The 21,242-nt window shown below is 37.0% G+C and overlaps 5 protein-coding genes across 10 annotated transcripts; 2 read left to right on the forward strand and 3 right to left on the reverse strand.

Annotated features, from left to right (window-relative positions):
• The first annotated feature begins 458 nt into the window (after positions 1-458).
• On the forward strand, positions 459-10,905 carry LOC139768860 (uncharacterized). 3 transcript variants are annotated; one of them, XM_071699497.1, is made up of 7 exons: positions 459-2,002; positions 2,616-2,960; positions 3,199-3,440; positions 3,547-3,741; positions 3,858-4,136; positions 4,221-9,759; positions 9,851-10,905. In XM_071699497.1, exons 2-6 carry the CDS (start codon positions 2,810-2,812, stop codon positions 4,914-4,916), a joined length of 1,563 nt encoding a protein of 520 aa, XP_071555598.1. In that variant the 5' UTR covers positions 459-2,002; positions 2,616-2,809; the 3' UTR covers positions 4,917-9,759; positions 9,851-10,905. The 3 variants fall into 3 exon arrangements, with proteins under 3 accessions (XP_071555598.1, XP_071555588.1, XP_071555578.1); XM_071699487.1 differs by having other exon boundaries at positions 464-2,002; positions 3,202-3,440; positions 4,209-9,759; XM_071699477.1 differs by having other exon boundaries at positions 470-2,002; positions 4,209-9,759.
• LOC139768954 (uncharacterized) lies at positions 9,365-10,509 on the reverse strand. Its single transcript, XM_071699634.1, has 5 exons — positions 10,424-10,509; positions 10,219-10,349; positions 9,808-10,055; positions 9,716-9,744; positions 9,365-9,604 (listed from the first exon to the last, which is right to left on the reverse strand). Exons 1-5 carry the CDS (start codon positions 10,441-10,443, stop codon positions 9,463-9,465), a joined length of 570 nt encoding a protein of 189 aa, XP_071555735.1. The 5' UTR covers positions 10,444-10,509; the 3' UTR covers positions 9,365-9,462.
• LOC139768886 (uncharacterized) lies at positions 10,420-13,209 on the reverse strand. Of its 3 annotated transcripts, XM_071699541.1 has the most exons (7): positions 12,943-13,209; positions 11,926-12,241; positions 11,669-11,858; positions 11,394-11,579; positions 11,072-11,305; positions 10,910-10,997; positions 10,420-10,817 (listed from the first exon to the last, which is right to left on the reverse strand). In XM_071699541.1, exons 2-7 carry the CDS (start codon positions 12,135-12,137, stop codon positions 10,420-10,422), a joined length of 1,308 nt encoding a protein of 435 aa, XP_071555642.1. In that variant the 5' UTR covers positions 12,138-12,241; positions 12,943-13,209. The 3 variants fall into 3 exon arrangements, with proteins under 3 accessions (XP_071555642.1, XP_071555650.1, XP_071555640.1); XM_071699549.1 differs by having other exon boundaries at positions 11,669-11,855; positions 11,926-13,125; XM_071699539.1 differs by having other exon boundaries at positions 11,926-13,125.
• LOC139768846 (uncharacterized) lies at positions 13,173-16,766 on the forward strand. 2 transcript variants are annotated; one of them, XM_071699464.1, is made up of 3 exons: positions 13,173-13,284; positions 13,645-15,467; positions 16,387-16,766. In XM_071699464.1, exons 1-3 carry the CDS (start codon positions 13,173-13,175, stop codon positions 16,447-16,449), a joined length of 1,998 nt encoding a protein of 665 aa, XP_071555565.1. In that variant the 3' UTR covers positions 16,450-16,766. The 2 variants fall into 2 exon arrangements, with proteins under 2 accessions (XP_071555565.1, XP_071555558.1); XM_071699457.1 differs by having other exon boundaries at positions 16,508-16,766.
• Pig-o (phosphatidylinositol glycan anchor biosynthesis class O) lies at positions 16,154-21,207 on the reverse strand. The gene is made up of 4 exons (XM_071699423.1): positions 18,332-21,207; positions 18,082-18,252; positions 17,798-18,015; positions 16,154-17,703 (listed from the first exon to the last, which is right to left on the reverse strand). Exons 1-4 carry the CDS (start codon positions 20,922-20,924, stop codon positions 17,509-17,511), a joined length of 3,177 nt encoding a protein of 1,058 aa, XP_071555524.1. The 5' UTR covers positions 20,925-21,207; the 3' UTR covers positions 16,154-17,508.
• Positions 21,208-21,242: the final 35 nt, after the last annotated feature.

Here is a 21,242-nt window from a genome sequence, read left to right on the forward strand (position 1 = left end):
AATAGTGCCATAAAAAGTCTGAAAAAATTCAAGTATACTTTTGAAGGCTTTAAGATTTTATTTATACCGTTATATATGCCCGATTCTTGTTTGGGTTTTTTTTTTATAAGTCCGTAAAGTCTCGGGTCTTTAAAGCCCCACTTGTTCTGCGAAGTCGAAATTACAATTGCTTGCTCTGAAGCAAAACAATCAAGGCTCTCTGGCTCTCTCCGTTGAGTCCAACAATATATAAATCGTCAATGTAGCAAGTTTTAATCTCACCAGGTGTTTCTCTCTTTTGCGATGCTTTTTTCACCAGAATTGCATGCAAACTGCAATTTCTCGTAAAATTATAATTTATAATACACAGGAATTAAATAAATTAACAACTGTCAATATATCCGACAGCGACATGTTGTATTTGCATATGCTCGAATACAAAAGTTTAACGCGAACGCGATTGGTGCTTTATTATAACGATATATCAACTGCGATTTCTACTCAATCTGCTGACAAACCGCTGACGATTCGTTTCCTAAATCCGGGATAAGTAAATCAATAAAAAACAGATTTTGCAGCCTGTTTTGTCATCAAAAAGGCAAATTTGGTGATGCAATATATGCTATTATAGTGAAAATTTCGCCATGAATGAGATACAATGGCATGCCATTTCTGCAGAAATTGATATGGTATATAGAAATCAAGTAAACTTGAACGCAGATCGGTGGTCAGAATCTGCTGGTTCTGCCGTTAACACGTCATCGTATTGTTTGCGAGCTCTGTCAGCAGAACACAAGCTCAATCTGCTCAATGCGAATGCAGTTGACGTTCAATTTCTACCAACGGTTTATTTGTCGAGAATATGTCGTCAATTTGTCCAGAAATTCATTCTTTCTGTCACAGATTTTACATAATATATTTTTTTTCCTATAATGATTCAGAAATGTTTCACACGTTTTGTTTCTTTTCTCTTTCTTCCTGCAAAGCATACGTATATTCTTTTCAAGTACGAAAAGGATGAAAAAATGCACATATAGTATAATATCCAATTTCAGGTTTCTTCACAAAATCCGCGAGAGTTGAGTCAATCAACGTGACGCTCAAATATTTGGATTGTATGTCTATTAATATCAGAATAAAATAATACAAATAACAAAACGAGAAGAATTTCGTATTTTAGAGCTACTTCGATCCAACATCAATTAATATAAACATAAAGGGCGACTGATTCAATCAGCAGAATCATTCAAAGCAAAGTCTCTATAGCTAAATAATTCGTTATCCTTACTCTAATCCTTCCTTCCATATCCAATCTTAAAAAAAATTTTTGATTCTATCTACGTTAACAAATTAGCAAACATTATTGTTTATAATAAGTTTTTTTTGGAGGTTAGGCTCCTCTTGAGTTAGGAGCGTAAGCATAGGCCTTCAACCCTGCCAGGCCCTGCCTATTGGGTTATATAGCGCTCGTTTAATAAGTTAATCATCGATTATATTAATCGGAATTTAGTCGTCGTTATAAATTTCGTGATCCAAGGTAGACGTGGCGTGGACCGCGTGGAGCGTGGCTTGCACGCGGCGCCGTTATCCAAAGACTCTAATTGGTCGGTCTGTGTTTTTGTCCAGCTGAGCTGTACCTAGGGAATAGGTTAAGTTGCCACATCATAATAACCTCTCCAATCATTTACAAGACACCCTGTGAACTCATGATTTGATCGCCGGACAGTTTTCTCGACGAGGAAATAATTCCTCAAACGATCCTCTCGTCGCAAACAATGCCCGTGATCATTTTTTTGTCAATGAATAAAAAGAGAGAGAGAGAGAGAGAGAGAGGCACACAGGACACAGGTTGCCCCATCTGTTGTTTCTAGGTCGTCGTGACGGACGCGGACCGCGGACCATGGGCAAAAACCAAGCAAAAAGGCAATGGCGGCTACCCGTTGGACGGCCAGCGAGCTCGGCTACGTGAAAAATCTCAGAAAGATGTGATCTACGCGTCGCGATCGACGGGCGTAAATTCGAGGTACGTGCCCCGCGACTCTCCCCCTTTGAAGGCGGCAATTTTCCCGACACGGCGGCACGTCCAGGCGACGCGAGAACGCACTTGGGCAACATGTGGATCCCGAGCGATTCGGTCGGGAAAACATGATTCGTCACGGAGAAATAAATCTCCGTTGAAGTAATCTCGATGCTCCAGCGGTGCACGTCGCGAATCGAACCTTCCGTCCGCGCGATCGAATTAAATGCTCGCTCGCGCCTCGATCTCTCGTGCGTCAGCCGCGACACGAGACAGAATTAGCGTTAAACAAACGTCATGTGCTTGTCAGTAACACGCTTGTTTACGAAATTTGTTGTACACGCCTGTACTGATTTGCCGATTTCCAATGATGAAACATATGTAATATCGCATAAGAGATATAAATGATTAGTAATGGTTTGCTTTCTGACTTGTTACTATTGGCATATGATGTGTCTTGTATAAAGTTATATTCTAATGTAACAAATTTGATTGATGAGAATGCGTATTAAATATCTGTGTAGCTGTAATATTTCTGTTTTTTTTTTTTCATAATATTAATTTTATAAATTTTAAACTGTTTATTCTAAATAATATTAAAATTTCTCTTTTTTTATAGGTGTATGGCCTGAGGGCGGGGGAGCACTGTTACCTGCAAAGGTAGAAATGGCACACGGTATGTACAGAGGATGGCTGATAGACGAATGGACTTGTTATCGAATCGATTAGGCAACGAATGGTGGTCATTGGCAAGTCAAACAGAAAGATACGACAGCAGGCAGGAAGGAGTAAATGAGCGAGCGCACCTAAGTAATGAGCGAGACTCGGCATTATCCTATTCGCTCGGTCTCGGACTTATACGCAGCCGAGGAAATAGAGGTGCTTCTTCTAGAAGAGATACGCGATCTGGAACCACCACCTGCCATATATTCTAAACCCGAAGACATTCAAGACTTCGAGATTGGTATGTACAAGGTTTCAACTAAATGTTTGTTATTTAATATAATTTACACATGGAATCTTGTTTATAAAATTAAAACGCTGGGCTATGTCAATAAATGCTTCATAGTTGTTTTCTATAATATTGAAATAACATATTAAAACTCTAGCTGCCTTGTCTCACTTGTTTCATTTACTTGTGAAATTATGCCTACCTAACTGCATATACGAATGTATACATGGTTTTGATATTGTATCAATAGCAGGCAGTAGGACAGGGGGGCGAATCAGCTCCCAATCGTCAGAGCTGGATTCGCCAGGGGTGCATTCGACAGTCCATTCTTGGGATTCGCATGCTAATTATCATGGTCACTATGGTAATAGTGATCATAGACCTGGCTCATCGAACGCCATGCCTTGGTCTCGCGCAAGCCACGTGGTTATTTACTGCGACATACAAGGACATCTTAAAACGCCTACGGGTGTTGTTAGACTTTTATTACTTGTGAGTGTAAAATCACTTTTATGTAGAAAATATTTTATGTATGACAAACTCAAAGTTTGTGCCACTAAAGTTTATATATAGATACATTAATGAGCGCATTTCGTAGATATCCTCTGCAGCTTGTTTGGCAACTTTATGCAGTTCTGGCACTGCCAAGGTCAGCATTTTTATGCTGCCTTTAGCAGATCGTTTACGATTCATGATCTTTGTAGCTGTTTTCTGTTTCTTGGTCACTGCAGCCCTTCTCTTCCTTGATATTTCGCATGTCATTTACATCCTTCCTTTAAATTGGGCTAAGCTGGTAAGTAATATTTTGTTATAACACATGTATGTTTCAGAAATTATTTGTGTAATTATTTAGATATGACTAGATATAGTTGATCCTGTTACGTGTAAGAGTTTATTATTTTTTTCTAGAATGCTATAGTATTCACTGGCATAGGCTTGTCATATGCTGCGAGTAGCGCATTACTAGCATGTACAATATGGGAATACCACAGTGGAGGTTGGGTACCAAAACGCACACGTTCTCAACTGACTGCTGCGGCAGTAGTGGGACTTTTCTGTGCTCTCTTAGCGTTTTTACTGTCCTGGATACATTGTCGTAATGGATCAAGTTGTAAAGGTCAAGATTCTCGTAGTCATACCCCGACGCAGCAACTTTACAAACCCGTTGACAATTCTTCTTCCTCTGGGGTAAATAATCTGTTTGTTTTATGGCGCAAGTGTCAGCTATTAATCACGGTGTAAACATAATCTAAAATGCAGGTAACTTTGAAGGAACGTAGTCCTAAGAGACCGGCTTCGTGGGCCGTGAAAAATCAGCAATCGAAGAAACGCAACGCGGACAGTGACACGAACACTAGTAACGGTGGCCATCGCGGTAGCAATCACGAGAAATTTAAACAAGGCGCCAATAGAAAGGACCACTGGGCTACAGCCAAGCAACATATTTTAGAAACACACGCGAATAACGAAGATACTCAACGGGAGGATACTGAGATTGAGAGGAGACGGAGAAGACGAAGAAAAGAGGGTGACAGTAGTTCAACTGGTGACGGAAACGCGCCAGGTAGTAGTAAAGTCGATGCCAGCCGTGTTACTGCTGAGGAAGCCAAGACTAGGCGAGTGCCGCGAAAGTTACCTCTACAGTCTGCAGTGGAGCAATCTCAGTCGTGGTCCGACGCCGAACGTAGGAATAGTGGTACTACGCAAATTAAAAGTAAAGCTAGGCGAACGCCAGTGAACAATGACGCACAGAATTGTTGTGAAATGAACGAGGCTAGATCGATTAATCGAGTGACTCGAAATGGCCTCCGAAACTGGGAGGCGGATTGTACGTCTAGCAACGGTATAGAAGAAACTACTGATACGAATGTGGTTCGTAACGCCATGTGGCCCGGACAGTGGCGTCCACCACCAGATGATGTTCAACCTTGTTCTAGCAAAACTATCGATCCTTACAGCTTTGCCTGAACCTAAACGTTTTGTGAGTCGTCTTGTGAAATACGAAGCACACACACTTTAGGTAAAAAATGAACTTGTTCCACCGAGCAGTTTCTGTGAACAGTTTGTGACATAACGAAATTTTTTACAAACTAAGTACATCTATATACTTTACGTTGAACATTTTCTTTTATTAAATTGCAACAGTAATTGATACCTATTACCTAATTGAAATTTCATATCTCTTGTTTGCATACGGTCGTCTGATTTTAACACATTCGGTATTCTGTATTAAATAATGCATAGTGACTAAAATAGTAACTATATTTTGGTTTTATATGTTGTATCTGTGTTTTCAACTGTGTTTGAAGTCTGATGTGATTTGAGATGTTAACGTAAAATATATAGATTACTATATTTCGTATATATGTAACAGGTGAAATAGATCGTAGCCTGGACTCATCAAGTTCGTCGCTATCGAATTTTGCAGGACAAAATTGTGTCCAAAGATTTAAAATCTTGTATAAAATTATTGCTGCCTTGTACATTTTGCTGCCAAGAGAATAGGTTCTCTTTAGTTGTTCGGGTCCTGACGTTTTGCATCACACAAAACCAGACTGCCCAACTTTGATAAGCAAATAATGCCACTTCATTCCAATCGTGTACCAAATAATAAATCTAAAGTAAGTTTTAATGGGATTTTGTAAGTATAAGACCACTATATAGCACGTAACACTAATATATATTTGACTAATTATTTCTATCATATTTTGATGCCAACATATTTTGAGCTCCATGCATACTTGAAAAAGCATTTAGTACGTGCAAGGAGAAATCGCCTATAGTTTAAGATGAAAGTGTATATATTAAACCTTGAAAGGATTATATACATACATATAGTAAAATGCAGCTAGACCGATCTTTCTATCAATCCTACATACAAAGAACGGCAGTTGCAATTGCAAATCGCGACTGTAATTTGTCTATTTTTAAATTTATCTGCAATTGCCAATTTTTGAAACACAAGTATAAGATTTTCTTAATTAAATTGATAATATAATTAAACATATTGATTTATTTAAAAATGCTTAAAAAACTATGTTATGATTAGCATGGGAAAATTTAAGTTGAAGTTATAAATACTTGAAAACGATGCTTTTTTAATAAAACTTTTAATAAATAAAAAGATTGTAGGTACGCAAAATTAGAATAACTTTCTACATTCCTCAATTAGATTTTATTTTATTTCAAGTTTTAATTAAGCTATGATCGAAAAAGCTTATTAATAACCAGCAACATAATATTAAAATCATATTTTATTTTTCAATGACAATACCTTCATATGTATACTTCACACAATGGCCTTATAGAATTTTAAATTTTTATTAAAGCACGTTTTGAGGAAAATGCTAAAAGTAATTCCATATAGGGAGAATTTTTTATTGACTCATAATAAAATTATAAGACTTAATCAGTATTCTTTGCATTGGAAGATCGGTTTGGCATTAGTTCCCGTATGAACAGAATAGTATGCGTGGAACAATTATTCATTGTATTATTCCAATTAGCTCACACTCTGAAATGTGCTCATTATATTACAACAGTATCATTCTTGCACAAGGACGGATTTACTAATCACTTAAATCACACAAGTTTTATTTGAATTATAATATACCCAAATTAAATAATACTAATTTCAAGAAATATAATGTCGATAATTAGTTATTTTCTATTAAGTCTTAATTAAATATTTTCACGTACATCAATACAGAAACTAATAGGTTTTTGCTGATTGAGTTAAGTATTAAAAGAGAATAATCCGTCCCTGTTCCTGTACGCATCATTTACAAGTATATCTTACGTAGTATTACAATTATTAGACGAACAGTATTATTTTATTGTGTTAATTATATTAATCTTTTACTTTAACGAGAAAGTCTAGTCAACTCTAGTCAAGCACTTTTTTGTACAATTATATCTTCTTAATAATCCATCAAATTTAAGAGCAAAGTATTTTTTAGTACATACATATCGTGTTAGAAGTACAATTCATCTTAGAAGAAAACTGTTGAGCGCTTGTTTCCTGATTGATAATTCCATTGAATTTCTTAATATATAATAGGACCACATAGTCTTCAGAATTCCTCTGATATCTCGTTTCTTCTTCGTTTAATGTATCACGACCATTATACGATCGAATAAATATAAACATGTTAGCTAATCTTGAGTAAGACAACTATTTTGTCTGGCAACAGCTATTTTGTCTTTTGATACGATGCCGCGAGTATAAACACAAATAAAATACACATTTATCGAACTTTAATGCGTCGACCTTAAATCAATTAATAGTGTAAGAGAAATGCGTGTTCATATAGATTCATAAAGAGAAAATAGCATATAATACAGCAGCTTCGTTGTGGCAAATATCGATGGTGTTATAACTCGTTTTGTTGGATATAAGAAATAATGTGTAAAACTCTTCTGTATATGATTCATTCTTGGTACGCTGAGAATTGAAAGAGTGATTATCGCGAAATAAATAATGCTATGTTAAGAGTAACTGATCGAATAAAATGTCACTTGGCGTAATAAGGCAATTAGCCTTGAACTAAATCAAAGTGTACAAACACTGCCAGAGGAAATATAACGCTCTTTGAATGTAATGTAATATCGATTCTCTTAATGACTTTACATCCAAGGCTTGTAATTTTATGATCTGTAAGTCGAATATGCGCACATAGCTTCATATCATTTTATTTCACATTCCATATTGTTATTTGTAATAATAATAGATTTTTAAATGCTATAATTCTCAAATTTTTTAGGAAGAATTAAAAAATATGATTTGTCAAATAATATTATCAGATAAGGGATTACAGCTAATGGATTAAAGTCATTATTATTATTACAATAAAGATTAAACTATCACTTGACTTCGATATTCGCGACAATTATTTGCTTCAACGAAGTTAATATAATAAATAGCAGTATGTTTGTGATACATGAAAAGCACTGTTTCCTTAGAATTTGTATGACTAAATTATCATTCAGGCAATAAATTTCGATTACGATTAATAGACGCAGATTTCTTTATATGTTGAACTCGATTGACAATGATCTGTAGTGATAGCATGACAATCCAAATCTATATATGACCCTTTAAAAATCGGGCGAACTAAAAGGAATTGATAGGAAAAATCATTGTAGTTAAAACAAGTATGTTAATGAACATTTTATTAATTAAAAAATGGTATTTATATTATCGATATCGAAAATTAGAAATTTAATTTCACATAATAAATTCCTATCAATTCGTTTTAATTCTTCTAATTGAATAATTTAACTGGCCTAATTCCTTATTCGCTAAATGATAGACACACATGTAACGCGTTACATGGCCCAAATACGAAGTGTTCGTCTCATTTGAATATTTCTCATGTGTTTTAATATTTATGTGAATGTATTCGAGTATTGATATATATACCTATATAGTGTCATTGTATTTATATTTAGTTACATGTGAATGAATAATGTGATGCTGCCAATAATTATAGTGAACATCAAATTGTAGCGACATATTATAGGATTGTTAGGCGAATCGTGAGTCGAATGTCTTTGCAGAAAGTCTGAAAATGAATACGAGTAAATAAGACGGCTGGACAGATTATCAAGTATGACGTAGATATCATGCGATATAGCATCTTGGTGATTTGTCGAGCTGATAGCGAATGATCTGGACAATAAATGATTCATGAGTCACGTAACACCTAAGTTATAGCATTATCACATATTCTTTTAAATGTTATTTTGTACATCTAGGGATAAATGAACAGCGAGTATTATACACTATTGACTGTGCGGAGTTGTGCGTGTGATTGTGTATGTTACTTAACAATATATCACAAATCTAGTCAGAGTGAACCTTGTATAATATTACTTGAACAGAACAATGTGTACATTTGTTAGTAAATGCGTTAAACGCGGTTTGATTGGCGACAGCTAATTGTAACATTATATTCTGCGTATATGCCATTGAAGAACCATTGTCACGCAAACGTCCGAAATACAAACGGAATTATCAAAATCGTTGCGCGATCTGTTAAACGCCTTATGAGGAACCAAATGTCTAACAAGAATAGTATGTATAAATCGTTATATGTGATAACGATTTTTCCATAGTTAATGGATAATAATTATTTTCAACGCGAAGGCAAGGCTAATGCAAAAGATGAACATTTAGAATAAGATTCAGCTTATCGAGCTTCTATACATAATATCAATCTACAATTACGTGAATTTTCAACATTTCTATCGCTACTGTTATATTATCGTTACCGTCAATTCTGCAAATTATTGAAAAATCTCGCGTAGGAATTAAAGAAGAATAATATTATTTGCGTGTGCAACTTCAATGGAACTTCTCATCGAACTAATGTAGGGAAATCGCTCAATTGTTGAAATTATTGCGTTCAGTCTCCTTCAATTTTCCAACTAGATAGATAGAATTTATTTATTTCAGCTTTTACACACACATAGCCAGGAAAGGACTTGGTTTACAATTAAATCTTATCCACACTCATCCATCCATACCCTGCGCACTCAATTTTCCAACTATTTCTTCCAAGTTTTTACGACGTACGCAATACTTTGTTTCATCGCTTCCGCTTAGCATAGAGGAATAAGGATACATATGTTCGACATAGCGATGAATCCAGCCGCTTGAAGAATGAAGAAGCCGAGAAAATATCACATAAATATGACTCCAGTGTTGAACATAAAAATCACATTTCCGATATATACTTCAGTTGTTGAACACATGAACAGCTTACCTTTGATTGCGGGCGGACAGAGACGAAGTCTGTAACGATATGCGGTAAGTGAACGTGTTCCGGAATAATCTTACGTCTCTATATCTTCTTACCTGCCGTTGAAGTCTTAACTGCTTCAGTAATAAATATTTACAGACGGATCTCGTCCAACTGTACTGATCACAGTATACGTTCGATAATCCGGATAGATCCGCCGGATACGTCGAAAATTGCGGTCTCGCCGTCGAATGACGCTGTTGGTGAAGCAGGTGTTGCTGCTGGCACATGTAATTCGAATAATACGGATCATCATAGGCTGTTAAATGACCCGAGGAAGACGCTAAAGAATTCGATATTGCAACTGTAATAAAATTTAAGTAATCAATATTTGACACTTTTTATGTCTAATTAATTATTATGATTTATTATGTTCCACACAAAGTACATTAAAACAGGTCTGAAGGATTATTTAACAGAATATGTTATATGTACATAATATGGCATTAATATAATTTTTTATTAACCTTTCGCTCTCTGAACACTCAACAACGTGTCATAATATCGTTTCTTGTATGCAGCTAGTTGAAACATTGAGCGAGCTTGAGAATTGTTATCTGAATTTACATTATCTGATTTTGATTCTATCATTTCGCATCTGTATTAAAAATTGTTTTATTATTATATTAGCATTGTGTACGATTAAAATATTCTACATAAACACACATTTACCCATGTCCTGATTCTTGCATATTTTTTTCTTTGCATTCGAATGTAGTCGCTTTCTTTTCTGTATCGTGATCTAAATTATTTTGTTGTAATTGCAGTTCAGTTACTTTATTAAATTCCTGAGAGTTGCATTTCTTTTGCAATCCATTATCATGAGTATTAACTTTTTGTCTTGTCCTTCCAGCTGATTTTTTCTGATTTTTTTCTGTGTTAATATTTGTATTTTGCTGTTTTAAAAGTAAGCAGCTGTTGCTATCGCTATTTGAGACATTAGATATAAAATCTTGTTCTAAAACTTTTGATGGTGTTCCAGATTTTAGTTCTTTTGATGTGAAATGTACCATATTCAAGGAGCCCACCTGTGAATGCGACCTGATGCGTGGAAAGGCCGACAATTCTGTATATATTAAAAATTACTTTTATAAATTTGTACGTTAATTATAATTAATATATATATATTAAATAAATCGATAAAATGCATAATATTACCGATGAAAATTCCTTCTTGCGCTCGTTTTAAAAAATTGTTTAAGCTCGTTTTAAGTCTATCACGTGCTGTTGGTAAGAAATCGTCCGCCTGTAGAATTTAATTAATTTAATTTTACTTCTAGAAATACTCCAACTTAAACTAAAATTCGTCTTGTCTAATACATTTATGATAATGTCCTGATCTTCGTCGCAACACACATCCATTTTATGTATATCATTTTTAATTGTCTGCTTCATTGTTGCATCTTGCCCAACATCGATTATTGTATGTAAAATACCAGATTTTTTATCTTTATTAAATGCATCTTTGTATTTAACGTCATTAAGTTGTTGAGGAATTTTATTTTGCCACAAATTTATCTCAGTTTTATTACACATTTTTGTAGAACGTGTATCCTAAAATTTATTAATGCCTTGTAAGTTACATAAGAGTTTATTTCACTCATCTTTATTTATTTATTTATTTCTCTCTTTATGCACAGACCTGATATCCCGTCAGAGACGAGTGACAAAGGTGTGATTCACCATTCGTATTATACATATTAATTCTATCAGGTACACAATATTTCTTATTAAGCAGATATTGTCGATAAGACGATACTTGATATTTATTATTTCTCTCCTGCCAATTCTTTGGATTATCGTTTAAATGATGACTCGATGAATCCGCCTGTTGATTAATATATAATATAGAATTTAAACTAATAGCTATAATTTCTAAGTAAAAATCACATATATTCTGTTATATAAATAAATTACATTTTTTACATGACTGGGAATCAGAGAAATTTCGCTCTCGGAAAAACCTCGAAAAGGAAAAGCTTCGGAAAGAGGCGACTTAAAATTCGACGCATTTTTATCGTTTAAAAAACTTTGCTTTGGTGATGAAACACTATCCATTATTTTGTCCACGTTTTTAGTATCAAATATATTTTGAAACGTATTGCTGCTGATGTAATAGCATGATGAGGTATAAAATTATATAATAATAAAAATGTACCACAAAAAGGACTTACTTTTCCTGCAGATTGAGTTTAATAAAACCTGTGGTTGTACGAAACACTTCTTTAATTGTGTGATCTGGTATATTGTTTGGAGAAGGTATCATTGAAAGCAGTAACTGCTTTTTTTGGAAACCACAATCTTCTAGTATACCTTTGACTTTTCTTAGCACACGTTCATATGCTTTAATACCATCTTTTGGTTGATACATGTGCAGTAATTGCATGATTATTTTCGAAAGATTGTCCCCTTCACAATCGTGTTGTATGGCTGAATATAACGATGAAAGATCTATTGCTGATGCAATGGTATCAGTGTCATTTGTACTCTCTAGTTAAGGAATATATATTTTAATTAATTTCTTCATTAAAACTAAAAATTAATCTCTTACATTTTATAATAATTTTGTTATGTTCTATAAATATATCTCTAAAAGAATAATATCTAATTCTATATATATTTATTAAATAGCTAATTATTTCTGTTTATAGAACTGTAAAATATTATTTGACCAAAATAAATATAATCATATAAATACGTATGATTTAATAAATGGAATTGACAACCACAATCTATATAGCTGTTATTTTTAATTCTAGATAGCTATATTAAAGTATATTACTCACGCTGCTCAAAATTGTCCATACTCATGATAATATAAAAGACTTAAGTTGCAAAGAGAGTGACAAATTATTCACGACCTTAGGTATCCTACTAAATTCGATGAGTCAAAATAAAGTATTCGTGAAATAATTGAAGTATTTCCATTATTGAAAACAGATGACGAATGCAATATACACGACTCATTTGTAAAACGAATAAAATCCGATTGCATCCATAGAATGCGCTACTTATATACATAGTGAACAAAAAAAACGTGTGACTCAATAAGTTGGAAAGGAAAAAATTAATCTATAATATAGCCGCAGTTTTTTTAAGTAAACGCAGTTATCTCATTTTTCGACTTTTATTCTCCTTTAGAGGAAGCATGCATTTTATCTCCACTGTTTAAAATAGACATAGGTACTTACACTCTTCAAAAAGAAATCGCATTTCTCCAAGAGGAAATTACTATCGGCTAATTAAAATACACAACTGCAAGTTCTACATGTGGCGAGTGGATTATTTTAATGAGGCTCCGTTGCGGAGCTCGGACCGCAGCATTCTCCGTGCGGATAATCCTAGAGACTTTGCAAGGATTATTGATCAATGATTATTATAAAAGGGAGTTCACACAGCATAGACCACGTTACTTAGTACAATGCCCCGACAGAAAGCACTTTTACTTTCTACCTGCCTGTTGGCATTCGTTGCCAGTTTAACTCTGGCACTTCCACCCGGAGCACCATGGACAAACTTTGTATCCAAACCTGGTAATGTATTTTTTTTATTATTCTGTTATTTAAAAAGAATTTTGCTAAGTATTCATTTAGAAAAATTAGATTTCTTCGAGATATCTCCTAAATCTAAATTCAAATAATTTTAAATGTCAAATGTAAAATAGAAAACTAAATTGTAAATAATAATAAGAACTTATATTTGTTAATTATTTTCTATTTCAAAAATTTAAGATTACGAAACAGGTATAAAAAAATAAAAATTTAATTATTTTAAATCCAATTTTATATACAAAGATTTCTTGTTAATTATTTTTAATTTATTACTATTTTATTATGTAAAAGATACGATTAGATCTCAATCATTACCATCAATCATTATTTTGGAATTCGTAGTTTATTCGCGAGCTCTCGGACCTCCTGGAGGAATAGACACGATATCCGTACCCTATATGCCAAAATCTCCGTTCATGCCAAAGTTCGTCGACCCGAAGGCATTTATTTCTAAAAAAACAGATATGCTGAGTAATTTGTTCGGCGGTTTAGGACCAGTTGCGTATAACATGGCAGATACCAAGCCGATCATACCATATGGCGCAAGTGGACCGTCTCTAGATAACACTGATAGTGCAAATGCATTATTTAATAAACGAGACATACTACAAGATGGTAAAGGAAAAATGATCGACAGTAGCGGTATGTATAGACGCGGTATGTTCGGTCCGTTTGCCCCAAAGTTTGGCCCAATGGGTTCGATGGGTCCGATGAGTCCAATGGGTCCAATGGGTCCAAAATTCGGACCTATTACGCCGTTTTCATCACCAGAAATGCTGCCCGATTTTATGGATAAAGCATCTTTCTCCCGTAGAAGAAGAAGCATAGAAACGCCTTCTTCTGCAGACAGCATTAATACCATTCCAGGCTCATCATCTTATCCAAAGATAGTAGAAAGTATGTCGGCAACCAAACCAGCCGCTGATGTACCAAAGGAATACTTGCCAGGAATGTTCGGACCTTTCGGGCCAAGTGGACCTTTTGGACCAGGTGGACCTTTTGGACCAGGCGGGCCTTTTGCACCAAGTGGCTCTTTCGGACCAAGTAGTTCTTTCGGGCCAGTGGTGGACCCGAGCGCAATCATCTCGAAGAAATCAGAATTTCTGGATACGCTCTTCAAAAATCTTGCCACTAGCACTCCGGCAACGACAACCGAAGTACCTGCGCCGAAAAGCACTATTGTACCACCCAGCTTCTGGATACCATCTTCCGTAATTCCTGGCCCAACCGAGTATACCCAGAAGGTCTCGGACTTTCTGGACAAATTATTCGACAGTATAAATGTAACCGCGTCAGAAGCAAGCGATGGTTCGGACGCAAAAAGCGATTTTATGAGGTCTTTAAAACCTGACGACATTTCACCGGACAAAATCACAAGATCCTTGAATGATGCGTCGTCCATCGCAGCCGCTAAAGATGCAATCGTTGATACAATACTATCGGAGCTTGGTGATTTAAAAGGCGATATGTTGGCGACTTTGAATGATCTAATCGCGTACGAGAAGGCTTCGGCAGCTGCCGCCGCTCCGAAGAAGTCTTTTAAACCTTTCTCTAGCATATTTCCCTTTGCGAAACCGACAATAGATCCAACGCTTCCATTTCAGCAGAGAATGACTGTACTCAGTCAAGTATTCGATATGCTGACGGATTTGCAAAGGAACATCAGCGTGGTCGCGAAAAGCGCAATAGCAACTAATGCTAGTACTCCGAATAATCCGGAATTGCCGAAGGTCCCATTAGCTAACGCTGCAGTTGCCGCTTCACCGATTAACAGCACTCTCTTGAACGCCATTCTGAAGAAAATATCCGCTATGGAAATTGCAACTCAGGCTCCCTATTCGGCTTCTTACCCAGCTTCTTATCCAGCAAGTCCCGTCAAAGAAAATCCTATAATGAGCAGAGCTTTGCCCAAAGGACCAACATCTTTCTGGGTGTCTTATCCGGAGAATTCGGCGCCCGCTGTAAAACGACAAGTGGACGATGATTTGCTACCATACTACGGATATGAAAACGATAATGATCAGCGTGATCATAGACAATACACGAGAGGCGTACAAATGCAGATGCATCAAGGCTATCAGAGTCTACCTGCAGGTTCGGTGGAATCTGTACAAGCAGGAGGAGGTTCTACACCTGGGCATCAAGGAGGAGGAATCAAGTTGCTGGTAAGTGAGATTTTATTTTAAAAGACGAATAATTTGAGTAATAATTAACTGAAACATCAAGAGAAAGGAAATTTGAGTCGTTAATTATAAAAGTATGTAAATTCAATTTCATAAAAATTTTGTTATGTACAGCTTTGATACATACAGTATTTTTCATTAAAATTTTTAATAATTCGTATATATTGCAGTTTATTATAATAATTCATAATAAAAATTATCTTGGAACGAAGAAAAAGATTCAGAAAATTCTGCAAATTATAATTACAGTTCTAAAATTCTATAAATAATTTGTAGTGATATTCAGTAATTGCTATGTTAATAGCACAATAATTAATCAATTTATATCATTCTCTTCTTAATGGTTCAGTTATTATTATTATATAATGATTATATGTTATTATTATCTTGGACTAATATTTTGTTATCATTAACGCCGACAGTTTGCATTTTCTTCCTCTTTTTAATCTATGAATGTGACGATGTTTATAAAATGTATAGAAATCTCTCTCCAAACCAGTAGTATAAAAAAAGGAATATGTTTGTATCAGAGACGATTCCTAATGTGCTTCACCATTCTTTAAATCTATCCTTAAAAACTCTATATGCATCTATTTACTTATTCGACTTCACCAAGAAATCACAAAAGTAAAATTAAATATTATAAACATAAACAACAAAACAGTAAATTAGTCATTCGATAATTTAATGAAAGGCAATGTGCATATATACAATTTTATGTCGTAATATTTAACGCGCTATAATACCTTGGAAGCCTATGTACAAAATTATTGCATTCGAAACGAAGAACAGAAAGTTATGTAATTACCTAACATTTTTCGCCGAAGATCTCTTTGTTCTCTATTTAATCGAGTAACACCCGCACGAAACTATAAAATATAATAATCTGATTTATTTTCAGATTCAAATGCCTAAATTGCCTAACTTTCAAGCTCCAGGCTTTCAAAGTATTAATTACAATTAAGTACGTGCAAAATGTCTCTGAATTATGAATATCGCGGGCATCTGTTCGTCTGTCGCAGGGACCTAACGCTTACGGAAACTCGAACAAATGGGCTGACTGGATGCAGTATCATGAGAATGATTATCAAGATCGTAGGCAGCATCATAACCACCATTAGGCCACTCAGCCAGCAGGAGTATTTCTTTCACTCTATATTACACAATTAGTCTTCAATAAAAAATCTTTTAAAAATATTATAAAACGTGTAAGTGAACGTGTACGATATTAATCGATTATTTCCAATAAAATATATTTGGCAGAATAAGATAAAAAGGAAACGGCAATGTTACAGAATTATTTAAAATTATCTGCGATACATAATCGATATATATGTAGTACAAAGAATGAATCTAAAATGCCGGATTTATTGTACCGTTCGTTTTTTCATCAACCACAACACACAGTACTTTTTCTATGTATATGCACCGAAGGATATGGAAGGTGAATGCTCTTTTTGACAATATTTAATCTATTCTCTACGTAATCATATTCTAATAATAGCAGTAATACGCTGATGTGCCCATCAGTCGCGCAGACAGACCGCGACACACGGACGCAATCCTGCATCAAGTGCGTTGCTTTGTTCGTCAATCAGCAATGCATTGCACGCAGGGTAGTGTTAGTGTGTTAGGAAGCATCACAGTTTGGTTACGCGACATAGCGTTCTATAAGAGTGTGTAGGTACATTATTAACTAACATTAATATCAACTCGAAGAAGTGGAGAGACAAGAAGTTTCTTTACTTCGGTACGAAAAATGTTATTTATAATACTTGCTAGATATACCTGATTTCGTTTTTACCCTTGTTACACTTTCATACAAAATTGTGGAAATACTGGCAGTATCGGTAAGTATAGACTTGTATGTTGCCCGTTCTTAATAATTCGAATTACTAGAGATACGATCTACATATTCGTAAGTAACGAGCCACTTTCGGATTCGTCGCAAAAGCGAAGTATTCTTAACGACTTTGGTACTTTGCTATCGATTGTACTATACTCCCTTAAGGGTGAGTCACTATCATCTACTTTTAGTGACTCTAGTGATAAGATATTCCATTTGTTGATCAATACGAAATACCATGTAAAACGATGCTAGTATACTACCCAATGTTACCAGGAATCCTAATCCCTCGAATATTAGCTTCGGCGCGAATATCTTCCAAACCATTAAATGCCGACAGTGTATAGTCGCCGCGAGCATGCTGCCGAAAGTCTAGAAAATAAATAACGACGATACAGAGATATATTTGGGTAAATTCATCTTAGAGAAGAAACGATTTAAATGTTATACATCTCACGCAACATACCCGAATTCCGTGAAGCATTGTGTATTTCCCCGCAATCGCGAAAATTGCAGAGTGAAAAGCAGAATCTTGTTCGAACAGGAGAAGTTCGCCCCTCTTTATATCATCGAGAAACTTGGCCTTGAGAAACTTCGGGAATATCCGATGCAATGTAAATGGCACGACCACTAATAGTGGTAACGTTGCACCCAGTATAATATGCGATCCAAATGTATTAATACCTGAAAATCGTTTCGTCAGAAAATTATAACCAGTAGAGATTTTAACTCGGCGATATTAATACTCACCGATTAAAATTGCCGACACTAAGTTTCCGTAAAAGTGACCGCCAGTTCCTACAAAGGCAGCATGCCAGTGAATGGTAGGAAACGTTGCCTGATGGCCAGTCCCATAAAAGAAATATTCAGCTAGTAAAAACCAGCAAAGTAACACAGGCATCGATACGTCAACTAGCTCAGCTGGAATAATATGTAAAGCATTAGGAATATTAAAAACCTAACTATATAGATAATAATAAAGATTCTTGTGTACACTTACAAATACTATTAGCATTTTTGTATCTTTCTATCGCGGACAAACCCAATACGCAAGCGCACGTTATGAACATCAAAAATGTACCGGGCGATAGAATATCTCCCAGTAATAATGCGTACAAAAGTGTAAGAAATACGCTTAACGAGATAAATGCAGCGCTGTAGGCAGTCCCGAAACCATAAATGACCGGGAGCTCATCGGTATCTATTCGTTTGCGGGAAATGGAGTCTTTTATCTTTTCGAATAATCGAGGCACTATGTTTTCATCACGGTAGACGTCGATGGATTCCTTCTTCTTTGGCAGCAAGTATATACTAAGCGGACGATAGTAGAGGACGAGGATCGCAAGGGCGCAGAAGAAGTAAACCACATTAGGTAGCGTATTGATCTCCCAGGACAATGCGAGTTTCGGCTTGACAAACTTCGGGAACTTTTGCAGAATCCAGTAGCAACCCATGCAAACGCTTACGATAACCGGACAGTACTGTCCTATCATGACGCTGGGGGCAAAGCCCGTGAGATTTCCACAGCTTTGCAACCATAATCTAACTATCACCACGTATGACGCCAGGATGACTGAGGCGAGTAAAACGGCGAGTAGCGCACGCTCCCAGTTATTCGGCATTGTTGACCAGCCAACTTTACCGGTTGCAAATATAGAACATTCCCGTTGTAGATGCTCTTCTCTACAACGCCAGAAATAATGCGACAGCCTCACCGAGGCACACGCTAGTAAACCGATAATTAGCGCGAGTGTCCTAAAATTTGATTTGATTGGTTTCGAAGCAAATCTTGTCTTCCTCTCGGAAGTACTGTCGGGATCGTTCTTTCTCAGGTCAAATATGAGCAGGCAAACAAGCGTAACGAACAGGAAGGATAAGACTTTGTCTTCTTCAACTATGTAACTGTTGGAGAAGAGCCCGCATACCGTTAGAAGAAGTATTATCCTCGCTACATAGGTCAACAGCTTGATTCGACGATGATCGTACCAGCACATCGATATGACATCCCAATTTTGAGCGATCACTATGACCAGTAGACCAACAGAAACCGCGCCAGTGACGAAAAAAGTTGTATTTCTCAATTCCTCTAAAATATTTAACAAAAACAAACACGTGGTAATTGCCGCGGTGATTAAATTTGCTATGATAGCGCATTGCAAAAATGAAGATTTAAATATATCACACATACGACTCTCAGGGATACCGGTGATGAAGAGGTAAAAGAAAAACAAGGAACAAAACATCAAAAGTAAACCCTTGGAAATTAGTCCGGAATCAAATTGGACCCATACTTCCGAACACGTGTCCTTCAATAACTTAAAATAGCCTTTGGTATCCCGAATAAAAGCTTCTAGTTTTTCAAAGCTGTCAACTTGCTTAACTCGCTCCGAGAGAAGACTGTATATATAATGCAAATGCTGCAGCTGCTCTTTCGAAAACAAGTACGTATCCGCGGAATATATCTCTATGTACTTCTTCGTTTGGGCAATGTTCTTCCACAGAGAATGCAACGGATATAGTAATTGACCGGCAGCCATCTCCTCTGCTTTACTTGGCAAACAATCGAGTATTACGGATCCTAAATTAGAAAAGGGAATCGGTGTGCCGAGAATCGACGCCAGGGTGGGAACGAGATCAATTTGATTTACGCTATCGTCGTCATTGATCGCAAATCCCTTCAGCAGCGGAGTCGTCGAGTAAACGAACATCGCGGCCTCAACTTCGTTGGTACTGTCACCACCGTGATCTCCCGTCTCAGTCATACCGTGATCTCCAACAACGAAAAGCATCATGTCCTTCTCGAGAGACGCTACGATCTCCTTTATAAGCGTATTCGTATCATTCAATTTCCTCGTCATTTCTGGATGCTGCGTGCCGTGTTTGTGCCCGCAGTGATCGACCCCGAGGGTGTGCGCTATCAGTAGCGACCAGTCCTTCTTCTTCATCTCAAAGAAGATGCGATACTGAACGTCCTTGTCCACGCTGTCCAGATCCCAGACGTTGAACGACGGCGACGGGAACTGCCTCATAAATTTATCCGGAAATAGATTGGTCCACGTGTCGTCCCCCATAAAAACGATACCCCCGGCGGCGTTTTGGTCAATGAGATTGTCTTCCTGGATATACTCCGAGGCGAAGTTCGAGCCCACCTCTATGAAAGTGGGCAGGGAGCCCGTTGTCAGACCCTTTAGACGCTGCATCGTCGTGGTGGGTGGATCAGCCATGAATCTGTACAGCCGAGAGTGCGACGGATGTTTCTGCAGTAGCTCGTGAATCACGGGCAATTTGTTGCGATGGTAGGAGGAGACGGCGGCGGTGTCGTCGTGCCACTCGGCGAACTCGTACTTCAAGGCGTCGACGATCAGGAGGACGACCCGCGCTCTGCGCTCGAGGCATACCTTGGCGGCGCGCTCCGTGTCCTGGAGAATGCCCGCCGTGTCGCAATCGCCGGCCGCCGTGCACCGCGCGCACTCGGCACGCTCCGGCCGGGAGACGCGATTGAGGAGGAAGCCGCTGGTGAAGACCAGCAGGCCGGCTGCCATCAGGTAGGACATCCATGCCTGAAACACCAGGTAGTTCCATAGCCGGCTCATCTTCAGCCGTCTCGAGTCAGTGTTGCTCGCGGATGTCGTTCACTGGCGGCACAACGTCAACGGGGGTACTTAACCTACGGCACGCCGGTCCGTTCTCCACCATCGTTGCATCCGGACGCCGGTGGACGCGCGCGATCGGCCGCGGTATTGTTTTGGCCGCGCTAAATGCGAAAGACGTCTAATCGATAATTCATGTGTCGTGTGTCGCGGTTCGAACGGGACCTAACCTCAAACCGCTTTCCACTACATGGAGCAGTTCACACATCACATCCTCGCAACGTGTAATCTCGCCGCAGGGTGCAGTCAGTGCAGTGCACC

This window comes from Temnothorax nylanderi, unplaced genomic scaffold (assembly GCF_030848795.1).
Source record: "Temnothorax nylanderi isolate EJ_2023f unplaced genomic scaffold, tnyl_v1.0 TNYL_tig0002_pilon, whole genome shotgun sequence".
In the NCBI taxonomy this organism is placed as follows: domain Eukaryota; kingdom Metazoa; phylum Arthropoda; class Insecta; order Hymenoptera; family Formicidae; genus Temnothorax; species Temnothorax nylanderi.

Excerpts from the sequence above, each read along its gene's own strand:
- LOC139768860 (XM_071699477.1), top strand. The coding sequence starts at position 2,810 with ATGAGCGAGACTCGGCATTATCCTATTCGCTCGGTCTCGGACTTATAC. Across the intron at positions 2,961-3,198 it reads CATTCAAGACTTCGAGATTG|CAGGCAGTAGGACAGGGGGG; the intron begins GTATGTACAAGG and ends TTGTATCAATAG. Across the intron at positions 3,441-3,546 it reads TTGTTAGACTTTTATTACTT|ATATCCTCTGCAGCTTGTTT; the intron begins GTGAGTGTAAAA and ends CGCATTTCGTAG.
- LOC139768954 (XM_071699634.1), bottom strand. The coding sequence starts at position 10,443 with ATGCAAGAATCAGGACATGG. Across the intron at positions 9,745-9,807 it reads AGTTAAGACTTCAACGGCAG|ACTTCGTCTCTGTCCGCCCG; the intron begins GTAAGAAGATAT and ends ATATCGTTACAG. Across the intron at positions 9,605-9,715 it reads CTGTCCGCCCGCAATCAAAG|CGGCTGGATTCATCGCTATG; the intron begins GTAAGCTGTTCA and ends TCATTCTTCAAG.
- LOC139768886 (XM_071699541.1), bottom strand. The coding sequence starts at position 12,137 with ATGCAATTACTGCACATGTATCAACCAAAAGATGGTATTAAAGCATAT. Across the intron at positions 11,859-11,925 it reads AAACTCAATCTGCAGGAAAA|CAGCAATACGTTTCAAAATA; the intron begins GTAAGTCCTTTT and ends CTATTACATCAG. Across the intron at positions 11,580-11,668 it reads TTCCCAGTCATGTAAAAAAT|GCGGATTCATCGAGTCATCA; the intron begins GTAATTTATTTA and ends ATTAATCAACAG.
- LOC139768846 (XM_071699457.1), top strand. The coding sequence starts at position 13,173 with ATGCCCCGACAGAAAGCACTTTTACTTTCTACCTGCCTGTTGGCATTC. Across the intron at positions 13,285-13,644 it reads AAACTTTGTATCCAAACCTG|TTTATTCGCGAGCTCTCGGA; the intron begins GTAATGTATTTT and ends TGGAATTCGTAG. Across the intron at positions 15,468-16,507 it reads GAGGAGGAATCAAGTTGCTG|GGACCTAACGCTTACGGAAA; the intron begins GTAAGTGAGATT and ends CGTCTGTCGCAG.
- Pig-o (XM_071699423.1), bottom strand. The coding sequence starts at position 20,924 with ATGAGCCGGCTATGGAACTACCTGGTGTTTCAGGCATGGATGTCCTAC. Across the intron at positions 18,253-18,331 it reads CAAAAATGCTAATAGTATTT|CTGAGCTAGTTGACGTATCG; the intron begins GTAAGTGTACAC and ends ATATTATTCCAG. Across the intron at positions 18,016-18,081 it reads AGTGTCGGCAATTTTAATCG|GTATTAATACATTTGGATCG; the intron begins GTGAGTATTAAT and ends AACGATTTTCAG.